Source organism: Brassica napus, chromosome A4 (assembly GCF_020379485.1).
Source record: "Brassica napus cultivar Da-Ae chromosome A4, Da-Ae, whole genome shotgun sequence".
NCBI classification, from domain to species: domain Eukaryota; kingdom Viridiplantae; phylum Streptophyta; class Magnoliopsida; order Brassicales; family Brassicaceae; genus Brassica; species Brassica napus.
In genome coordinates, this window is record NC_063437.1 from 5,362,847 (window position 1) to 5,380,839 (window position 17,993).

Genomic DNA, 17,993 nt, shown 5'->3' on the forward strand with positions numbered 1-17,993 from the left:
ATGCCAAAATAGCTGAAACATTCACAAAATCGAAAAAAAATTGTACCCAAACCAGAATAATTATTTAAAAATCCAAATGAGTTCAGTATTTGAAACCTAATAATAAAATCAAATACTCAACCTCGTTTTTATATTTGAATTTGGTCATTCATGTTTAAGTTTATATATATTATATTAAGTTTTTTTAGAGTCTTATGTAACTTTAGCAGTGCCAGCTCTAGGAATAGGCAAGTGAGACACACGTCCATGACCCACTTTTGAAACAAATAAATTTAATAATAAAAAAAGTCCAAAATTTTGTTGTATTTTTGCAATAAATATCCAAAATATTATATATAATCACTAGTAAAAATCTATCGCATAGCCACTGTAGTGCCACTTAAAAACCGTGGCTATTTAAAAGAAGCCACGATACCGCCACGTAAAAGCCACGAGACGTAAAAAGCCACGGTAAAATTAAGAAAGCCACGACCCAGTCACGAAACAAAGCGTGGCAACTAAAAGCCACGGAACCGCTACGAAATTTTCGTGGCTGTATAAATTAGCCACGAATTTGCCACTAATAAAACGTGGCACCATTTTGTTTTTTTGTGCCGACATCAAAAAGGAAGTGTTACGTCCAATCGTTTGACGAAATGGGATCTAGCCACGGTTGTTTCATGGCTGTTTCGTGGCTATACATGCTTTTTGAGTCTTTATTCTGGTTATGGCAGAGAAATATTCGTTTGGCAATGATATTTTAAGAGAGCCACGAAAATTTCGTGGCCTGGTCGTGGCTATGTCGTATCATATATACGCTTCATAACCGTGACATTTAGAACTTTTGTTCTTCTCTCAAATTTTCAGAACAAAATGTCTTTCTACTTTCAATCTAGAGAATGGATGGATCAAAGAATTGATCCTGAGAGTAATCAGGTTTCTGAAATATTTCTTGGAGGTGTTGATGCATTTATTCAATTTGCGTGTAATCAAGAAGATTACAAAGAAAGAGAAACTTTGTTGTGTCCGTGTGCTCGATGCAAAAATGTGAAGCAACGTGAAGCAAGAGTTGTCGCACGACATCTATTCTTGTACGGTTTCAAGGGAAATTATTATTTTTGGACGAGTCATGGAGAGAAATTCAACGATCTTGGTGAGAGTTCTGGGGCGAATCATTCGACGGGTGAAGAAGAAATGTTAGAGACTCCTATTTGGAATGCTTATGAAGATCACCACCTGAATATTCCAGAGGTACCCGCAGACATTGCGCCAGCTTACATGCCGGAAGCTATAGAAGAGACAGACATGGCACAACCCTATCATGATAGTGTTTTTGAAGCATTTGAAGCAGCGACTCAACCTCTCTACGAAGGATGTGCAGAAGGAATTTCTCAGTTGTCTCTTGCTTCGCGGATGATGAAAGTGAAGACAGATTATAATCTACCAGAAGCTTGTGTAGATGAGATATCTGAAGTATTTAAAAACATACTTCCGCAGCCAAATAAAGCTCCAGCAACATATTACGAGACAAAGAAACTGACACGGTCGCTTGGGTTACCCTTACAGAAGATTGACGTATGTGTGAAGAACTGTATGTTATTTTGGAAGGGAGACGATGCGAAGTTGGTCAGTTGTCGGTTTTGTGGAGAAGATCGCTACTACCCGAAGAACGGAAAAGGTAAAAACAAACCGAAACAGAGAATGTTTTACCTCCCAATAGCAGATCGTCTGAAACGTCTATACCAACTTGAGGCGACAGCTTCCAATATGCGGTGGCATAAGGAACATGTAACTCCGGAAGGAGAAATACATCATCCATCTGATGCCATAGCGTGGAAACACTTCGGTGAGTTATATCCTGGATTTGCTGCTGAAAGCCGAAACATTTATCTATGCTTATCAACGGATGGGTTTAATCCGATTGGTATGAATGGCGAAGCACATTCCCTTTGGCCAGTTATTGTAACTCCATACAATTTGCCTCCGGGAATGTGTATGAAAAGAGAATTCTTATACCTTTCGGTGCTAATTCCCGGACCCAAACATCCAAGAAAAAGCTTAGATATTTACCTTCAGCCGCTGATTGAAGAGTTACAGAGTTTATGGAAAGATGGAGTGGAGGCATATGATATTTCAAGGAAAGAAAGATTCATAATGCGAGCAGTGTTGATGTGGACGATAAGCGATTTTCCAGCGTATGGGATGCTTTCAGGTTGGACGACACATGGTCGGTTATCGTGTCCATATTGTCAAGATGAGACAGGTGCGTTCTGGTTACGTAATGGACGGAAACATAGTTGGTTTGATTGCCACAGAAGATTTTTAGATGAAGATCATCCTTACAGGAGAAACACTCAAGCATTTACACGGGGAAAAACAGTTGTGGATCCTCCTCCACCATGGTTGACGGGAGAAGAAATATTGCGTGAGAGGATAAATAATATAAAAGGTTTATCAAAGTCCGTTGAATGTGGAGGGAATGGACATGATAATCCATCCAAGACAATATCTGAATACGGAGTTACTCACAATTGGGTTAAGAAGAGTATTTTCTGGGAGTTGCCGTATTGGGAAACTCATCTTCTTCGGCATAACCTTGATTTCATGCACATTGAGAAAAACTTCTTCGATAACCTCACGAACACATTGTTAAATGCTCCTGGAAAGACAAAAGACAACGTCAAAAGCAGATTGGATCTTCCAGGTCTATGCAAAAGGCGTGATTTAGAGATGAAAGAGGATGGAACGATGCCCGTGCCAATATTCAGGCTGTCAAATGCGGCTAAGCGAGAATTCCTTCTGTGGCTGAAAAATGATATAAAATTCCCCGATGGATATTCCTCCAAATTTAGTCGATGTATTGACGAAAGCAATTTAAAGCTACATGGACTGAAAAGTCATGATTGTCATGTCATTATGCAACGACTCTATCCATTTGCATTCGCGGAACTTCTTCCAAAAAATGTTCATACGGCAATTAGAGGTATTTATTTTTTATATTATCTTAATAATTACTATGATTGATGTTATAACTTTAATGTTTTGTTTACAGATATTGCCCTCTTTTTCCGAGATATCTCTTCGAGGATTTTGAAAGAATCAGATATTGGTCTTTTAAAGGCAAATATCGGTGTGAAGCTTTGTAACTTGGAAAAGATTTTTCCTCCATCGTTCTTCGATGTTATGCAACATCTTCTTGTGCACCTTCCAGATGAGGTAGCCTTAGGTGGGCCCGTCCATTTTAGGTGGATGTATGTATTTGAAAGATACATGTACCATTTGAAGAAGATGGTCAGAAACAAAGCACGCATTGCGGGTTCGATAGTTGCACAATGGATAAACAAGGAGATTTCAAGAGCATCCTCAAATTATTTTGGTCATCCTGAGATCATGAGCATTCCAGAAGGTCCAAATGATATTCGTTTCTCATACAATTATCCGGATGTACCACCTTTGTTTTACCACGAAGGGAGAATCAGTGGTCAATGCTCAACTGGTTGGTTAAATGATAAAGATAACACCGTTCTTCAGACATTTATGATGCTCAACTGTGAAACATTTGCTCCATATGAAAGGTACCTTAATATTATGAAAATATAATATAAATACATATTTCTAGTTACATAACTAATATTTTAAATGTGTGCAGGATGTTTGAAGAATATATGACACGGAGTATTCCTGATATTACTCCAGTTGCAATGCAAAAAGCGAAAGACACCAACTTTGCAGAGTGGTGCAAAGACTATGTGAGTTTTTGTTTTAATATTATCAAGTTCCACAATTTATTTATTTTATGATGTAATTTATAACAATGTTATTCTATTGCAGATTAATGATGCGACTCAGTTTTACACATTTCCTATGTGGATGTTGGATTTTGTACAAGGTCCTAGGCGCAATTATAGGTCTTGGCCAATATATCACACCCGGGGATACACTTTCCACACACATAACCACGGTCAAAATAGAAAAACTCAACATTATGGTGTTTGTGTTCCTGGAACCAATGAGACAGACTACTATGGCCTCATACAGGAGATTATGATGGTGGAGTATCATGGTGATGTTGGCTTGAAGGTCATGATTTTTAAATGTTCGTGGTTTGACACCACGGAAAATCGCGGTATGAGAATACATCCATCTGGTCTTGTTGATGTCTCACCACGAAGACAATATGCAAAATATGATCCTTTTGTATTACCTGGTAAGTGAAATATATATGTGCTTGAGATTTAATGTTTGATGAAAATCCATAATTTTAAACTTCGATGTTATTGTATCATGACCAGGTAATTGTGATCAAGCATGTTTTATTTCTTATCCACGGGTACGCCGACATTCTGCCGATGATTGGTGGGCATGCGCAAAAATTATTCCTCGAGGAATCCGAGAAACGTCCGAAATTGCTTTAACTGCGTGGCAGGATGATAGACGTGACCAAGTTGCAGAAAGTTCATTGTTACGGGTGGAAACACATGTTGTTGACGATGTTTCTGATTATGATCTTGCCCCGGTGAATCCTCCAAACGATGAATATGTATCAGATGTTGAGGTACAATCAGACGGTGATTCAGAGTAGTCAAATATATGCTTAAGGTTGTAAAATATGTTATAAGGTTTGTAAAATATGTTGTAAGGTTGTAAAATATGTTATAAGGTTTGTAAAATATGTTGTGAGATTGTTGGAAAAATTATATTATGTAAAATATATGAATGTAATATATGAATGTATGAAGGGTTTGAATTGTAGTTGTTGTATGGGTATAAGGTTTGATGGAAAAGAGTTTGGGTTTTAGGGATTGTGCTTTAGGGGTTGGGTGTTTGTGGTTACGCGTTTTTAGATAGAGCCACGGTTTATTTGTGGCTGTTTCGTGGCTATAAGGAAAATAGAAAAAACCAATTGGTTTGGCTCGAATTTTTTTTGGTTTCCCGCGAGATATTACATATTGCCACTGTAATTGCGTGGCTATATCGTGGCTATGCCAAAATTTTGGTAAACCAATTGGATTGGCTCCAATTGATTTGGTTTTGGCTCCAATTGTTTTTAATTTCGCGGTTCAGTGCCACGGTTTAGCCATTGATTTTTCGTGGCTTTAGAAAAGGGTTTAATAATTCAGTTTTCTTCTTTCTTCTCAACACTTAGAGAAAAAAAGACAAACTCTCTCTCTCGACTCGCGACGGAACAGTTCTTCTCCTCTCCGTTTCTTGTGTCACCGTCTCCGGTTCAATCTCGCCGTCTCCGATTCAATTCGCCGTCTCCGATTCCATCTCCCACCTCTCATGGTAACCCTCTCTCTTTCTCTTCTCCTTTCTCGGAGATGAAACCCTTCGATTCTCGATTCGATATGATGTTTTAGGGTTTTCGATCTAGGGTTTCGATTTCTCTCTGTCTTGTTTGATTGGTTGTTACATGTCTACTCTCTGTTTCGATCTAGGGTTTTGTTTATTTTAGAGTATCGATTAGGGGTTTTGTCTGTCTACTTTCTGTTTCGATTAGGGGTTTTGTCTGTCTACTTTCTGTTCTTCGTTTAGATTTGTCTTTCTCTCTTTCTTGACTCTAAAGATGTGTTCTTGTTGGTTTTTTACAGATGAACTCAACAAGAGCACCTGGAACACAAGCTGCGTCTCCTCCTATGCCTCCGGGTGCTACTGGACCCGCTGTTTACCATGCTGCGTCTCCTCCTATGCCTCCGGGTGCTACTGGACCCGCTGTTTACCATGCTGGGTCACCTCCTATGCCTCCTGGTGCTACTGGAGCCGCTCCAAACCATGCTGCTTCCTCATCTCGTTCAAACAGCTACCCGCAGATGACCCTTAATGCGATGCTCAACTCACCTGCTAGGCTCTCACAGCCACATCTCCATCCTGATAAGCCGAATGGAGCTTTATGGTAAGATCACTTCCTCATCTTTGAATGTTTCTGTTATTTGAATTGGGTCTTTGATTGGTTAGGATTGTTTCTGTTAGGATTGTTTTGTGAAATTTTAGGTAGGATTTTGTCATAGTCTTGTTTCAGTTACTGATGTTTGTTATCATCTTAGGTTTGGTATTGACCCATGTATCCATGCTTTCATCCGTGCAACTTGGCAAGGATACTACATGGGTCCTTGGAAGAGTTGGAATAAGGTGCCTGAGGAAAGGAAGGATTCCTGGTGGCAAACGTTTGTGGTAATCAAAAATTTCATTTTTTTTTAAATCTCTTACTGTTATTATTTCCTGTTTCTAAACCTCTTACTGTTTTGTTTTTTGTTGTAGCAAAATTTCTACTGGGAGCCTCAATTTAATGATTTGGTCTACGGTCTGTGGAAGAAGGAAACGATGACAACCGTTGGTGAAAGGATTAGTAAGAAGAAGAGGCAACACAAGAAGCCAAAGTACATCAATGATAGCGACTGGACACTGCTTCTGGAGTATTGGGCGACTGATGAAGCTAAAAAGAAAAGCAAGAAGGCTGCTAAAAGCCGCAAGGCTGATCCTGTGGGTAAAGGGTGCCACAAGCATAATGCAGGCCCTAGGTGTTTTGCAAGGATAGCGTATAACATGGTATCTTCCATGTCTGTACTATAAATAATTTTTTTTCTAATCTGTCTTCCTAATTTCTTTTTTTTGCAGACGCAAGCCTCTGGTGAACCACCATCCTACACTGCCCTTGTCAGGGAGACACACTCCCGACCAGATGGGACTTTTGTGGACTATCGGGCTGAAGAACTGGTAACTCAGGCCGAGATGGAAGCCACACAGCTCTCTAACACTGAAGGATCACCAGGGAGTCCAAGTGCATCATCTGCTCCTTCTCGCCTCATGTTAAACAAGGCTTATCTGAAGGTATGATAGCTTAACATTTTTATTCTCAGACACTTTTAATCTTCTGTTCTGTTTTGACAATTGCATTACATGTGTTACCTGAGTTGATCAAATAGCCTTATGTTAGTTTCTGTTTGCTCTTGCTTGGTTTTGAATATTTTTCCATTTCTCTTGACAGAATGCTAAGAGTAAGAGGGGATATGTTTACGGACTGGGCAGTGAACAATTCAGGGAGCATGCGCCTTCTTCACGCGTCCCCAATGGTATTGCCCGCAACCTGGACCTGGAGATGCGTGTGGGCGGTCTTGAGACAACCCTCCAAAGTGTCACTTCTGATGTTGCTGGGGTGAAACAGGACGTCTCAGACATGAGGCAGGACTTTGCAGCAACAAGGGAAGCAATCAATCAGCTCCTCCAAACACTTAGGCCCCCGCAAGCACCTACTGGACAGACTTCTGATCATCAGGCTCAAGCACCAACTGGTCAGCCTAATCCTCTCAATGGCATTTAGAAGTTGGTACTTTATTTTATAACCTCTTTTGTAACAAGGTCTTTTGATAGTCTTCTTAGACTCAAAACTTTTAACCTTGTCTTATGTAACTTTTTATGAATGTTGAACCTTGACTATTTTGTATATTAAGCTCTGTGTTTATTGAATGTGCAATTTTAATAATTTGAATGAATCTCTAATATGAAAATTGGCTAATTAAAACTAATCAAACCGAATGTTTTTCAAAACAGTGGATACTATAAATGTTGAATCTTAGTAGCTAAATCGTGGCTATAATAACCACTGAAAAACAGTTTTAAACCGTGGCTAATAGTGCCACGTCGAATAAGTGGCAGTATCGTGGCTATTATAGCCACTAGCAATAGCCACGTCTTAATATTATATCGTGGCTATTATAGCCACTAGCAATAGCCACGTCTTAATATTATATCGTGGCTATTATAGCCACTAGCAATAGCCACGTCTTAATATTATATCGTGGCTATTATAGCCACGAAAACGCGCGTGGTAATAACGTGGCTACTAGCCACGAAAAGCCACACTTATTTCTAGCCACGAGGCTATAGCCACGCTACTTTTCGGACATCTAAGCGTGGCTGGTTTCTTTTATAGCCACGATAATTTGCTCTATAGCCACAACTTTGTAGTGGCTATGCGTTGGATTTTTACTAGTGAATCAATTATATTGCATGTAAATTAAATTTATCCAAAGACCCAATATAAAGTTAAGCTGGGCCTGAACATAATGAGTATTTCAAATAAAAATATCCGAACAAGTATCCAAACCATCATGAGTCCGAAAAGATATGAACTGAACTAAACCTGATCTTAATATATAAAATACCCGAAAAGGCCATATACGCAGGGACAGATGTAGGAATGTATTTTGGTGAGGGCACATACATCATGTCTATCTTTCAATCGGGGGCATTTCATAGACACTACACTAATTACTGAAGGAGAATGTAAAATCAGATAGGGGCATGTGACCCGTTTGCTTGGCTGTATGTCCGCCCTGGCATATACTGCTACACTCAAACATCCGAAAACCCAAAATACATGAACTGAACCCGCATGGTTAACCGAATCTGCCACCCTTATAATATTGAATTTGTTAGGACAAAAAGGTCTTCTCGTTAGTTGCAAGTTAATGTACAAAATGATGTTTACTTTGTACAAGATGATACTTAAATAGAGTAACCCAGATTATACAAATAATTAACTATGGAACGAGGTAACGCTTTAGCTGACTATTACAGATTAGTATTTTCCTCATGATGTAGTGAAGCTAGGTGAAACTCTCATGATCTTATCTTACTAGTATGGCAGTAAGAGTATGGAATTGCCCTAGATACAAAGCTTTTGTTAGTACATCCACAATTTATTAACATTGTATATAATATTTCTTATTAAATTTTAATAATCTATTATATTAAAATTGAAGTACGAAACAATATTTACCTATTTTTAAGTGATTTCTTACTTCTTCTTTCTTTTTGAAAGAATTTAAACCACTTTATTTATTGTCTTTTCCAAATAATTCGATCTTATTTATCACAAAATACAAAATAGAACTTCCCTAATTTAAGTGTTTTGATTATATTTTTTACATTTATTTTTTCACTCTTCTTAATTACTTCATTAATTATATTTACCGTAATCATTCGACAGCATTTGTTTTACTGTTAACTAAAATAATTTCACAAGTTCGAATAAAATTGATTAATTCATGACAAGAATTCAACCGGTTAATAACTTTTTGTTTATTTGTTTACAAAATCAATTAGACATGAGCATCCAGGTACCCGATCATTTTTTAGGTATCAGATTTTTGGGTTAAAATTAAACTTTGTTCGGATATTATAAATTTTTGGGCGGGGTTCGGACTCGGATCCTTCCAGGTTCATCTAAAAATATCCAAATAAATTATATGTTTAGAAATGTCATTAAAAAATTTATAAAAATGTAAAAATTAACACCCGTAAAGACATGCGGATTAAATTCTAGTTATTATTTAATATTTGAGTCACCACTAAAACATTTATGGCTTCATCCCTGTCCCCAGCCAAAGCCATGCGAAAACTAATAACATACATGATGAATAAAAAAATATGCCTTCATTCATACCAAAATAAGAAAGATATCTTAGCAATATCATTGTCATTTTGAAAGAAAATTAAAAAACTGAATAATAATTTTAATTATATAATTTTTTTTTACGTTTCACAAACTCATTGACTAAACTTTAAAAACTAACATTATTTAAAAATTAACTTGTGGTAGATAAAATAGCTAAGTCACTTAATCTTTGCTGTGACATTTTTTTTGAACCTAAAAATTAGAAAATATAACTTGTGACATAGTTGAACAAAGATAACAGTCTTTTTTTTCCAGCAAAATAATAGATTCAATTAAGATTCTGCAAACCAAACAGATAACTCTGTGCCCATGTGGATAACAAAAGATGACTATTTTTAGCACTGCGTGCAAGACTACCCCGTCCTTGTGTTGTGCGTTCGTGATACATGAATCAGCTCTGAGTGAGTGAAACTCACTTTTAGTAGCTGAATATCTCTTAGGCATGTTGCAAAAATAGACCATTCTTTTGGTTCTAAAACCATCTTCACAAATTGAGAATAATCCGTTGCGAACGTTACATGAAATTGTCTTAGATTTCTCACACTTTCTATTGCCAAAATGAGAGATTCAAATTCTGAGTTGAAGAGCGAAAGGATGGATTTTGCATTTGTTTCCCCATTAGCCCATCAGGACCCTCTAATATACTAAATCATCCTTGGTCCGAATAAATATCCTTTTCTTTCCATGAACTATATACGAAACACCATTTATCTGGTATTTGAGGTAGTGTTAAGTCCTCCACCCTTGGTTGGGGATCCCTTTTCGTCTTTGCTGCATGAGTAGTAACAACTTTTTAGCTTTTTATTATTTTATTTTTTTTAATTTGTAAATTAATAATTGACTAATAAATACTTTTTTACCAGAAATCATTAACTTAATTAGAAAAAAAATTCCTGACAATTGTGTTAGAATTCTCCGATTCAAGTGATCTTTTGAGACGAAATTAATATTACATGCTTTGATTTTGGGTTTAAAAGAATTATATGCATCGACTCCAAAACTTCTGGTATTAAAAAATAACTTTTTTACTATGTCCCATATTTTACTTTTAACAATCTTAAACTTAAGCCATATATACATATTTTATTAGTTAAGATTAGTAATTAGTTAAATACATGTGATTAAGTATGGGGAAAATTTTTAATTTTGTCACAAACTTATATCACTTTTTTAATTTACCTTTAAAAGACAACTATTTCATAAATGCTCTAAATTTGTGATGAAAAAGATATAACTCTCATAAATCATTTATAAATGTTTAAAAATGATTTATATAACATAAACACAATTCTACCCCCTAAATACTAAACCCTAAACAATAATTGTGGATCCTAAAATACACACTAATTATTTAGTAGTGATTATTTGTAAATACTAAGGAAGGATAATTTCGTGGACAACTATATCTTTAGAAGACAACGAGTACAATCAATTTGAACTAAGTAATAACTGAACAAGGGAGAAAAGGTCGAGTTCAGGATAATCTAGCTTAGGAGTTCGATGTTTATGGTGATAGTCTAGGTTTGGAAAAAGCGTCTCTTTCCTTCATCCTCTCTTTGTTTTTTTATAGTGGATCTTGTTAGCAACCTCCGCTATAGTCATGTTGTTATGTTGAAATCCCGAAGATCTCTGAGACTTTATAATTAGTGCGAATTCTGGAAGTCTCCTCAGAATATTATTTTTGACTCGGTGTTAGCTTCTTTGAATCGTTCAGGATCGAGCTCCGTTATGGTCTTATTCGAGACCGAGGTCGTCGTTTCATTCTTCCTACTCGTGCTCCAGATATGCGGGAGTTGAGCCATAAATATGTCTGGTTTCTGTAGTGGATTTGGGTCCAACAATAATCAGTATACTATTAACTCAAATGTTAGATTATATTTGTATTTAAAAGAATTGCTGAAAATTGGTATCCAATTTGTGGTCTTTCAGAAGTGTTTTTAGAAAATGTGTATTTATCAAGAGTCATTTATTTGTTAATAACAAAATCATTTGTCTTTTCTTGTTTGGTGAATGGAAAATGGTCAATTGTTTGGTGAATGGAAAATGGTCAATTCTAACTTCAGCATTTTCCATCGTGCCTTTTCCTACCAAAACTTTGTTACTGTGCTAATTTCATTTAAAAGTAATATTTATTTCAAAAAAACAACTTAAACTATTAAATTCAAAGCGAATTTGACTTTGACCAAAATGAGATTAGTCAACCATACTAAATCAAATGCCAAATATACACTTTCTACTGAGTCCAATGTCATGTGTCTAATTTATGATGAATCTGCTGCCACATGTAACTATAAAAAAAATTGAAAACACAAAAATGTATCAAAAGTTTTAAAATATTCTTAAATACAAAAAACTAAAATAATAAAAACCAATACAAAACTAAAATATAAAAATATAACCAAAAAACCGAAAACTATAAATACCTGAAAACTCAAAAATATACTTGGAGCCGTGGGAGTTTTATAAATACCAAAAAGTAATTGAATAGCCAGAAAATTAAAATATATCAAATTCTAAAATATTCCCAAAACCTCAAAATAACAGAAAAAAAATCAGAGATTGTTAAATATATAGTGATACCAAAATAAATAAGTAACATATTAGATTATTTATTTATTTCATCGATTAAAATAGCAATTTAAAAACCCAGGTCATGTACTCTTGGACTTTTGGGTATCATTTAATTTTTGGTTATTTTGATTTTTGGTGTGGTTCGAATAATAATATTAGGAACCGGCTAAGATCCGATAAAATTATGGTTTCAATTTGGTTTAGTTTCCCATTCAGGTATCCACTCGATTTTTGGTTCGGTTTTATTTTTTCGGGATTAGTGTTTTTGAGTTTTGAATATATTTTAGTTTTTTTTTAAAATATATTTATAGTTTTTGAGTATATTTTTGGTTTTTCAGGTAGTTATAGTTTTTCGGATTTACAAGTATATTTAGAGTTTTGCTTTTATTTTTGAACTGTATTTTTATATTTTTCAATTTTTGGGTTTTCTAGGTAATTTTTTTTTACAATTACATGTGACGTCAACCGAAATTAGACATGTTTCATTTAACTCAACCAAAATAAATATTTGACTAAGCATGGTTGACCATTATTTTGGTTAAAGTTAATTTTGGCTTATATTTAATAGTTTACTTAAAATAAATGTTAGTTTAAGATGAAATCGGCACAATGTTAAAGTTGTAGGAAAAGACACTACAAAAGTTTGTGAAGTTGGAATAGACTCTTTTGCCGTTTGATGTCACATGCTCTATATACAGACATAAATAATAGTAATAACGACACAAGTCATATCGTCCTTATTCGCATACAGCCAAAAGCTTCAAACTGATAAGGTTAACATGCGTGCTAGTGATTGCGTTTTACTCAGAGACGTCTAGCTTGAGGACTTTACACACACTTACATATAGAAAGATGTCGACAGGGACTGTATTGGCGACGGCGGTGAGCAATAGCGGAGGGAAAGGTTGTTGCAAGTCCGGTCCGGGTTACGCAAGCCCTCTCGCAGCCATGTCCGGTCCACGGGAAAAGCTCATATACGTCACCGCCCTCTACTCCGGTACACATTTCAGTTTCCCAAAAAGATTAAAACATGTTTATCTTAATTAAAAGTTTAGTGTCTTTTAATTGTGGGTTCCTCTGTATTTAAATAACTTTTGACATTTTTTGAACTGGGTTACAAAGGAACGGGGCTAGAGAAGCCGGACTACTTGGCTACGGTAGATGTAGATCCAAACTCACCAACATATTCAAGCGTCATTCATAGACTGAAGATGCCTTATATAGGCGACGAGCTTCATCACACTGGTTGGAACTCTTGTAGCTCTTGTCATGGTGATGCCTCTGCTGATAGACGTTTCCTCGTATTACCAGGCTTAATGTAAGATCCTTGTTTGAACCACCTCACATCTCTAAATGATGAACTAATAGATGTTTTTTCTTTTTTTGTTTTTATGAAGATCTGGTCGCATATATGCCATTGACACAAAGACAGACCCAAAGGCCCCGTCCTTGTATAAAGTTGTAGAGCCTAAAGAGATTTTAGAGAAGACCGGACTGGCCTTCCCCCACACGTCTCATTGCCTTGCCACGGGGGATATGTTGGTCTCTTGCCTTGGTGACAAAGAAGGAAACGCAAAAGGAAACGGGTTTCTCCTTCTTGACTCTGATTTTAACGTCAAAAGCAGGTGGGACAAACCAGGGCATAGTCCAATGTTTGGGTATGATTTCTGGTACCAACCTCGGTTCAATACGATGATCAGCACATCTTGGGGAGCACCTAAATCATTCTCCAAAGGTTTCAATCTCCAGCATGTTGCTGATGGCTTGTATGGAAGTCATTTACATATTTATAAATGGCCAGAAGGTGAAATGAAACAGATTATTGACCTTGGTAATACTGGTCTCTTACCTCTTGAGGTAATACCATTACTCCAACATGTTACATTAAACGTGATGATCTTTTTCTATCAAGGAATATAATCTAGTGTGATATGTGGTTGTTGCAGATTAGATTCTTGCACGACCCGTCCAAAGATATAGGGTATGTTGGGAGTGCCTTGTCGAGTAATATGATAAGATTTTTCAGGAACAGTGATGATACATGGAGCCATGAGGCAAGTAGAGTTTTTAAATGATCTTCATTTCCTTTTTTTTGTTTTTCCTTTTCTTTCAAATCTATGATTAACATGTTACACACAATCTATGGTTATTTGAATTGATTATTATTGTAGGTGGTTATATCAGTAAAACCATTGAAAGTAGAAAACTGGATTCTTCCAGAAATGCCAGGGCTTATCACTGACTTCTTGATCTCCCTCGATGATCGGTTTTTCTACTTTGTGAACTGGCTTCATGGCGACATTCGTCAGTACAACATCGAAGACCCTAAGAACCCTTTCTTAACCGGACAGATTTGGGTGGGAGGACTGCTACAGAAGGGCAGTCCTGTTAAGGCTGTTAGAGAAGACGGTAGCACTTACCAGTTCGATGTTCCTCAGATCAAGGTTTGTTGTACCCTCGGAAAGAGCATTAGAGTTTCATTTTATATGAACTCTATACAACCTCTTCTTTTAATATGTCGATGTTTGCAGGGGAAATCTCTAAGAGGAGGACCTCAGATGATCCAGTTGAGCCTCGATGGGAAAAGATTGTATGCAACGAACTCGCTCTTCAGTGCGTGGGACCGTCAGTTTTACCCGGAACTCATGGATAAAGGATCACACATTATTCAGATTGATGTTGATACAGAGAGAGGTGGTCTCTCAATAAACCCTGATTTCTTTGTTGACTTTGGGGATGAACCTGATGGTCCTGCCCTTGCTCACGAGATGAGATATCCTGGGGGAGACTGCACCTCCGATATCTGGATTTGAATCTGCACCTATGAAAGAGTAATGCTGAAATTTAATCGTTGTGTTTTGTAAAGTATAATAAACTAGTGATACCTCCTGTGATACGCACGGATCAGCTTCAATGTCTTCCAAATCGCACGATCATAAGATTGTAATGATTATAAAAATAAAATCGAATGTATCAGATTGAATATTCTAATAAAACCGAATTTCAATATAATTAAAAAAATATATTTTTGTGTCAGATCTAATATTTTATACCAGAAAAGCTTGAATCATATGTATTAATAGCTTGTATCAGACCTATGTATTACTAGAAACTAGTATATACACCCTGTGCTATGCACGGACCAGCTTTTGTTTACATTTAAATTATTTTGTTTTAATCAAATGATAGTGTTTTATTTATTTTTAATATCAAAACTAAATACTATTTTAGTCACATTTGGTAGCTGGATTAAATGGAGACCAGAAATTAGGCGTGTAACATTTGAAGCAAAACATTTTGAAGGGTAAAACAATTACTGTTTACAAAAAAAAACAATTATTATGAATTTTCGAAAAAGCGATACATCTATGGAAGCAACAATTTCGTTGATAACTTTTTTTCAAAAAAAAAAACATGTGCATTGAACTTACATTTTGGGTTTCTTCTCCATAGCTTCTTTCTTTAGTCATCACTAACCTTGAATTCAAGGGTAAAACAAAGACAGATGTATAATTGTTAGTTGAGTATATTCTGTTATAGAAAACATATTTGTAAAAAACAAACCGATTAGTAAATACTCAATTTGTATCTGCTATATATTACCTAAAATTGCTGACAAAATTCTGATTTTTTTTCTTGTTTGAAAAAAGCTTTGAAACTGGAGTATATTTAAGTACTATCTTCAACCTCAATCATGCCTAAAGAATTAAAAAAAATGAGAGAACACTGAATTGAAAATGAAAGCAAATTAAATCTGAAATAAAAACTTGTATAAGATGTAGAAGAATTAGAAACGATGGTAGAGAAAGAGATGGTAGGGAGAACAAATAAGTTTTTTGAATTTATAAAAGAGTTAATTGGTGTTAAAAAAAAACAGAGGGGGTGATCGGTTGGGTTGTAGGAAGTGACTTTAGCTTTAATTTTCATCTACAACCTTAAATACTACTAATCATACCTTATCTTAGTTTTTAAAGCTACAACAAAAAAACTAAAGTTACTGCAAAAACATACAAAAAATGATTGTAAAAATCTTATTTTCTAAAACCCAACCAATCACCCCCTCTAGTTAAACAGTTTGACTCGTGACATGATCTTTAGTTATAAATAACAGTTCTTTTAAGAAATTTGAACGGGTTGATAAAAAAAAAAAAACGTGTTGACATTGACATGAAAAAATTTAGGGATTCAGTTCTTTTTTACCAAAGAATTGAAAATAAAAAAATTAAATTTTCTTATTGTTGTTTATTGAAATATCAAATATTTGAAAGAATATTGTGTACTGAATAAACTGCAGTAGTTGACAAAAAAAAGAAAAAAGAAAAAACTGCAGTAATATAAATATGTAGCTGCTAATATATACCTCTGGTAATTTTGTCTCCCATCATCCCATGGCAGCATTGATTATGCCATCTTCGATGCGTCATGCTGATCTTTGCTCCTACAAATGTGAAACGTACATAAACCAATTGTATTTTTGAATATTTGAAAGACTATAACTATAGAAAAAGTACCAAATTGCTCACCATCGAATGTTGAGGATGTTTTCAATCTACCTATTGGTGTAAAACCTATTGAACAGTAGGAACTCGTTTACCTTTTATCAAAATATATTCTTCTTCATTTGTTTATTTTTTTCCTCTATAGATTGATATTGTGCTTTAGGAGATTTCTAGTTGTGGTGACAAAAAAAAGAAGGAGATTTCTAGTTGCAGTAAAACATGGAACGGATTTCTCATAATTTGCCATCATTATAATAACAATGAATCACTTACTTCTTCCTTTTAAAATGTGATGCTCCTGGTTTTGATAATTCAATCACAAATTTAAAACTTTTTGGTAATAGATAAAACGTAGAGAAGAAAGCCAGTACACTTACAGATTATATATTGGAGAGATGAAGAAAACAGTTTCATAAAAAAGTAACTAACGTGGTATTAAAATTCAGAGAAAAATAAGGAATTTTTTAGGTAGTTGAGGATTGCATAAAAATGGGAGATGGCGAAAATTTGTCTTTATTTTAATTTTTTTTTGGTAAACATTTGCCAAATGTCAAAACATGATTCGTCAAGCGACTTGCACTTTAGTATATAAGGAATAATGGATTACTCACGCTCTCTTTTTCTAATTCCCTTTAAAATTTATTTTATAATAAAAAATATTTTATCAGTTTATGTTTAACAGAAGCTTGAATCATAGTTCCTTGCTATATAACAATCGTATACAAAGCTGAATTTCATCTATTCAAACAGATTTTAGATACTGTATAATTTAAAATATAAATGTTTTTACCTTTTTCCAAGAAAAGTTGAGGATAATTTTCCAAGTTGAAAATAACTTCATGTTTCTGATATTAATACTGGAACAAAACTCTGATTTTCTACCATTTATATTATGATAATAAAACCCTCTACTTGAATCATGCATATAGAATCATAAAAAATCGTTTCAGAAGAAAAGAGAATAGAAGAATAAGAAAGAGAGAAAACAACTATAGAAAATAATTGTTGTTTGAATGTTATGTAAAAAAAAGAAAAAAACAGTTGAAAGTTAATGAATTAATATTGGAGCATGATGGATGGTGCCATGAGAAAAAATAGGGATTTGAAATTTGCAGTTACGAAAATATTTGAATTAGAAAACCGTGGCTTAATTTTTTTTTTTCTTAGGTTTTATAAAAAAAAATAAAAATTACATGTATCAAAATCTAATTGCTCTAGTGACTTGTGCTTTAGTATATAAAGGAGAAAAGGTAGCTAGATTCGTGTTTCGATCAAGACAATGAAAAGTTGTTCTACATTTTCATGCCTTAATATGTTACTATAAAACATTAAAAATTCCTTAAAAATACCCAAACTAAATTTTATTGAACTTTTTAATACCCAAACTTTTTCGCTACCTAGTTTAATACTCCAAATAATTAAAATTTTCATTTAATACACAAAATTTCAAAATTATGCCCCTTTTAATATACAAAACTTGTTTCATT

General features: G+C 34.9%; 1 protein-coding gene across 1 annotated transcript; it reads left to right on the plus strand.

Annotated features, from left to right (window-relative positions):
• Window positions 1-12,742: 12,742 nt before the first annotated feature.
• Window positions 12,743-15,043, plus strand: LOC106445784 (selenium-binding protein 2-like). The gene is made up of 6 exons (XM_013887417.3): window positions 12,743-13,004; window positions 13,130-13,325; window positions 13,405-13,864; window positions 13,954-14,061; window positions 14,179-14,451; window positions 14,539-15,043. The coding sequence occupies exons 1-6, from the start codon at window positions 12,860-12,862 to the stop codon at window positions 14,818-14,820; spliced, it is 1,464 nt and encodes a 487-aa protein (XP_013742871.2). The 5' UTR covers window positions 12,743-12,859; the 3' UTR covers window positions 14,821-15,043.
• The last annotated feature ends 2,950 nt before the right edge of the window (window positions 15,044-17,993 follow it).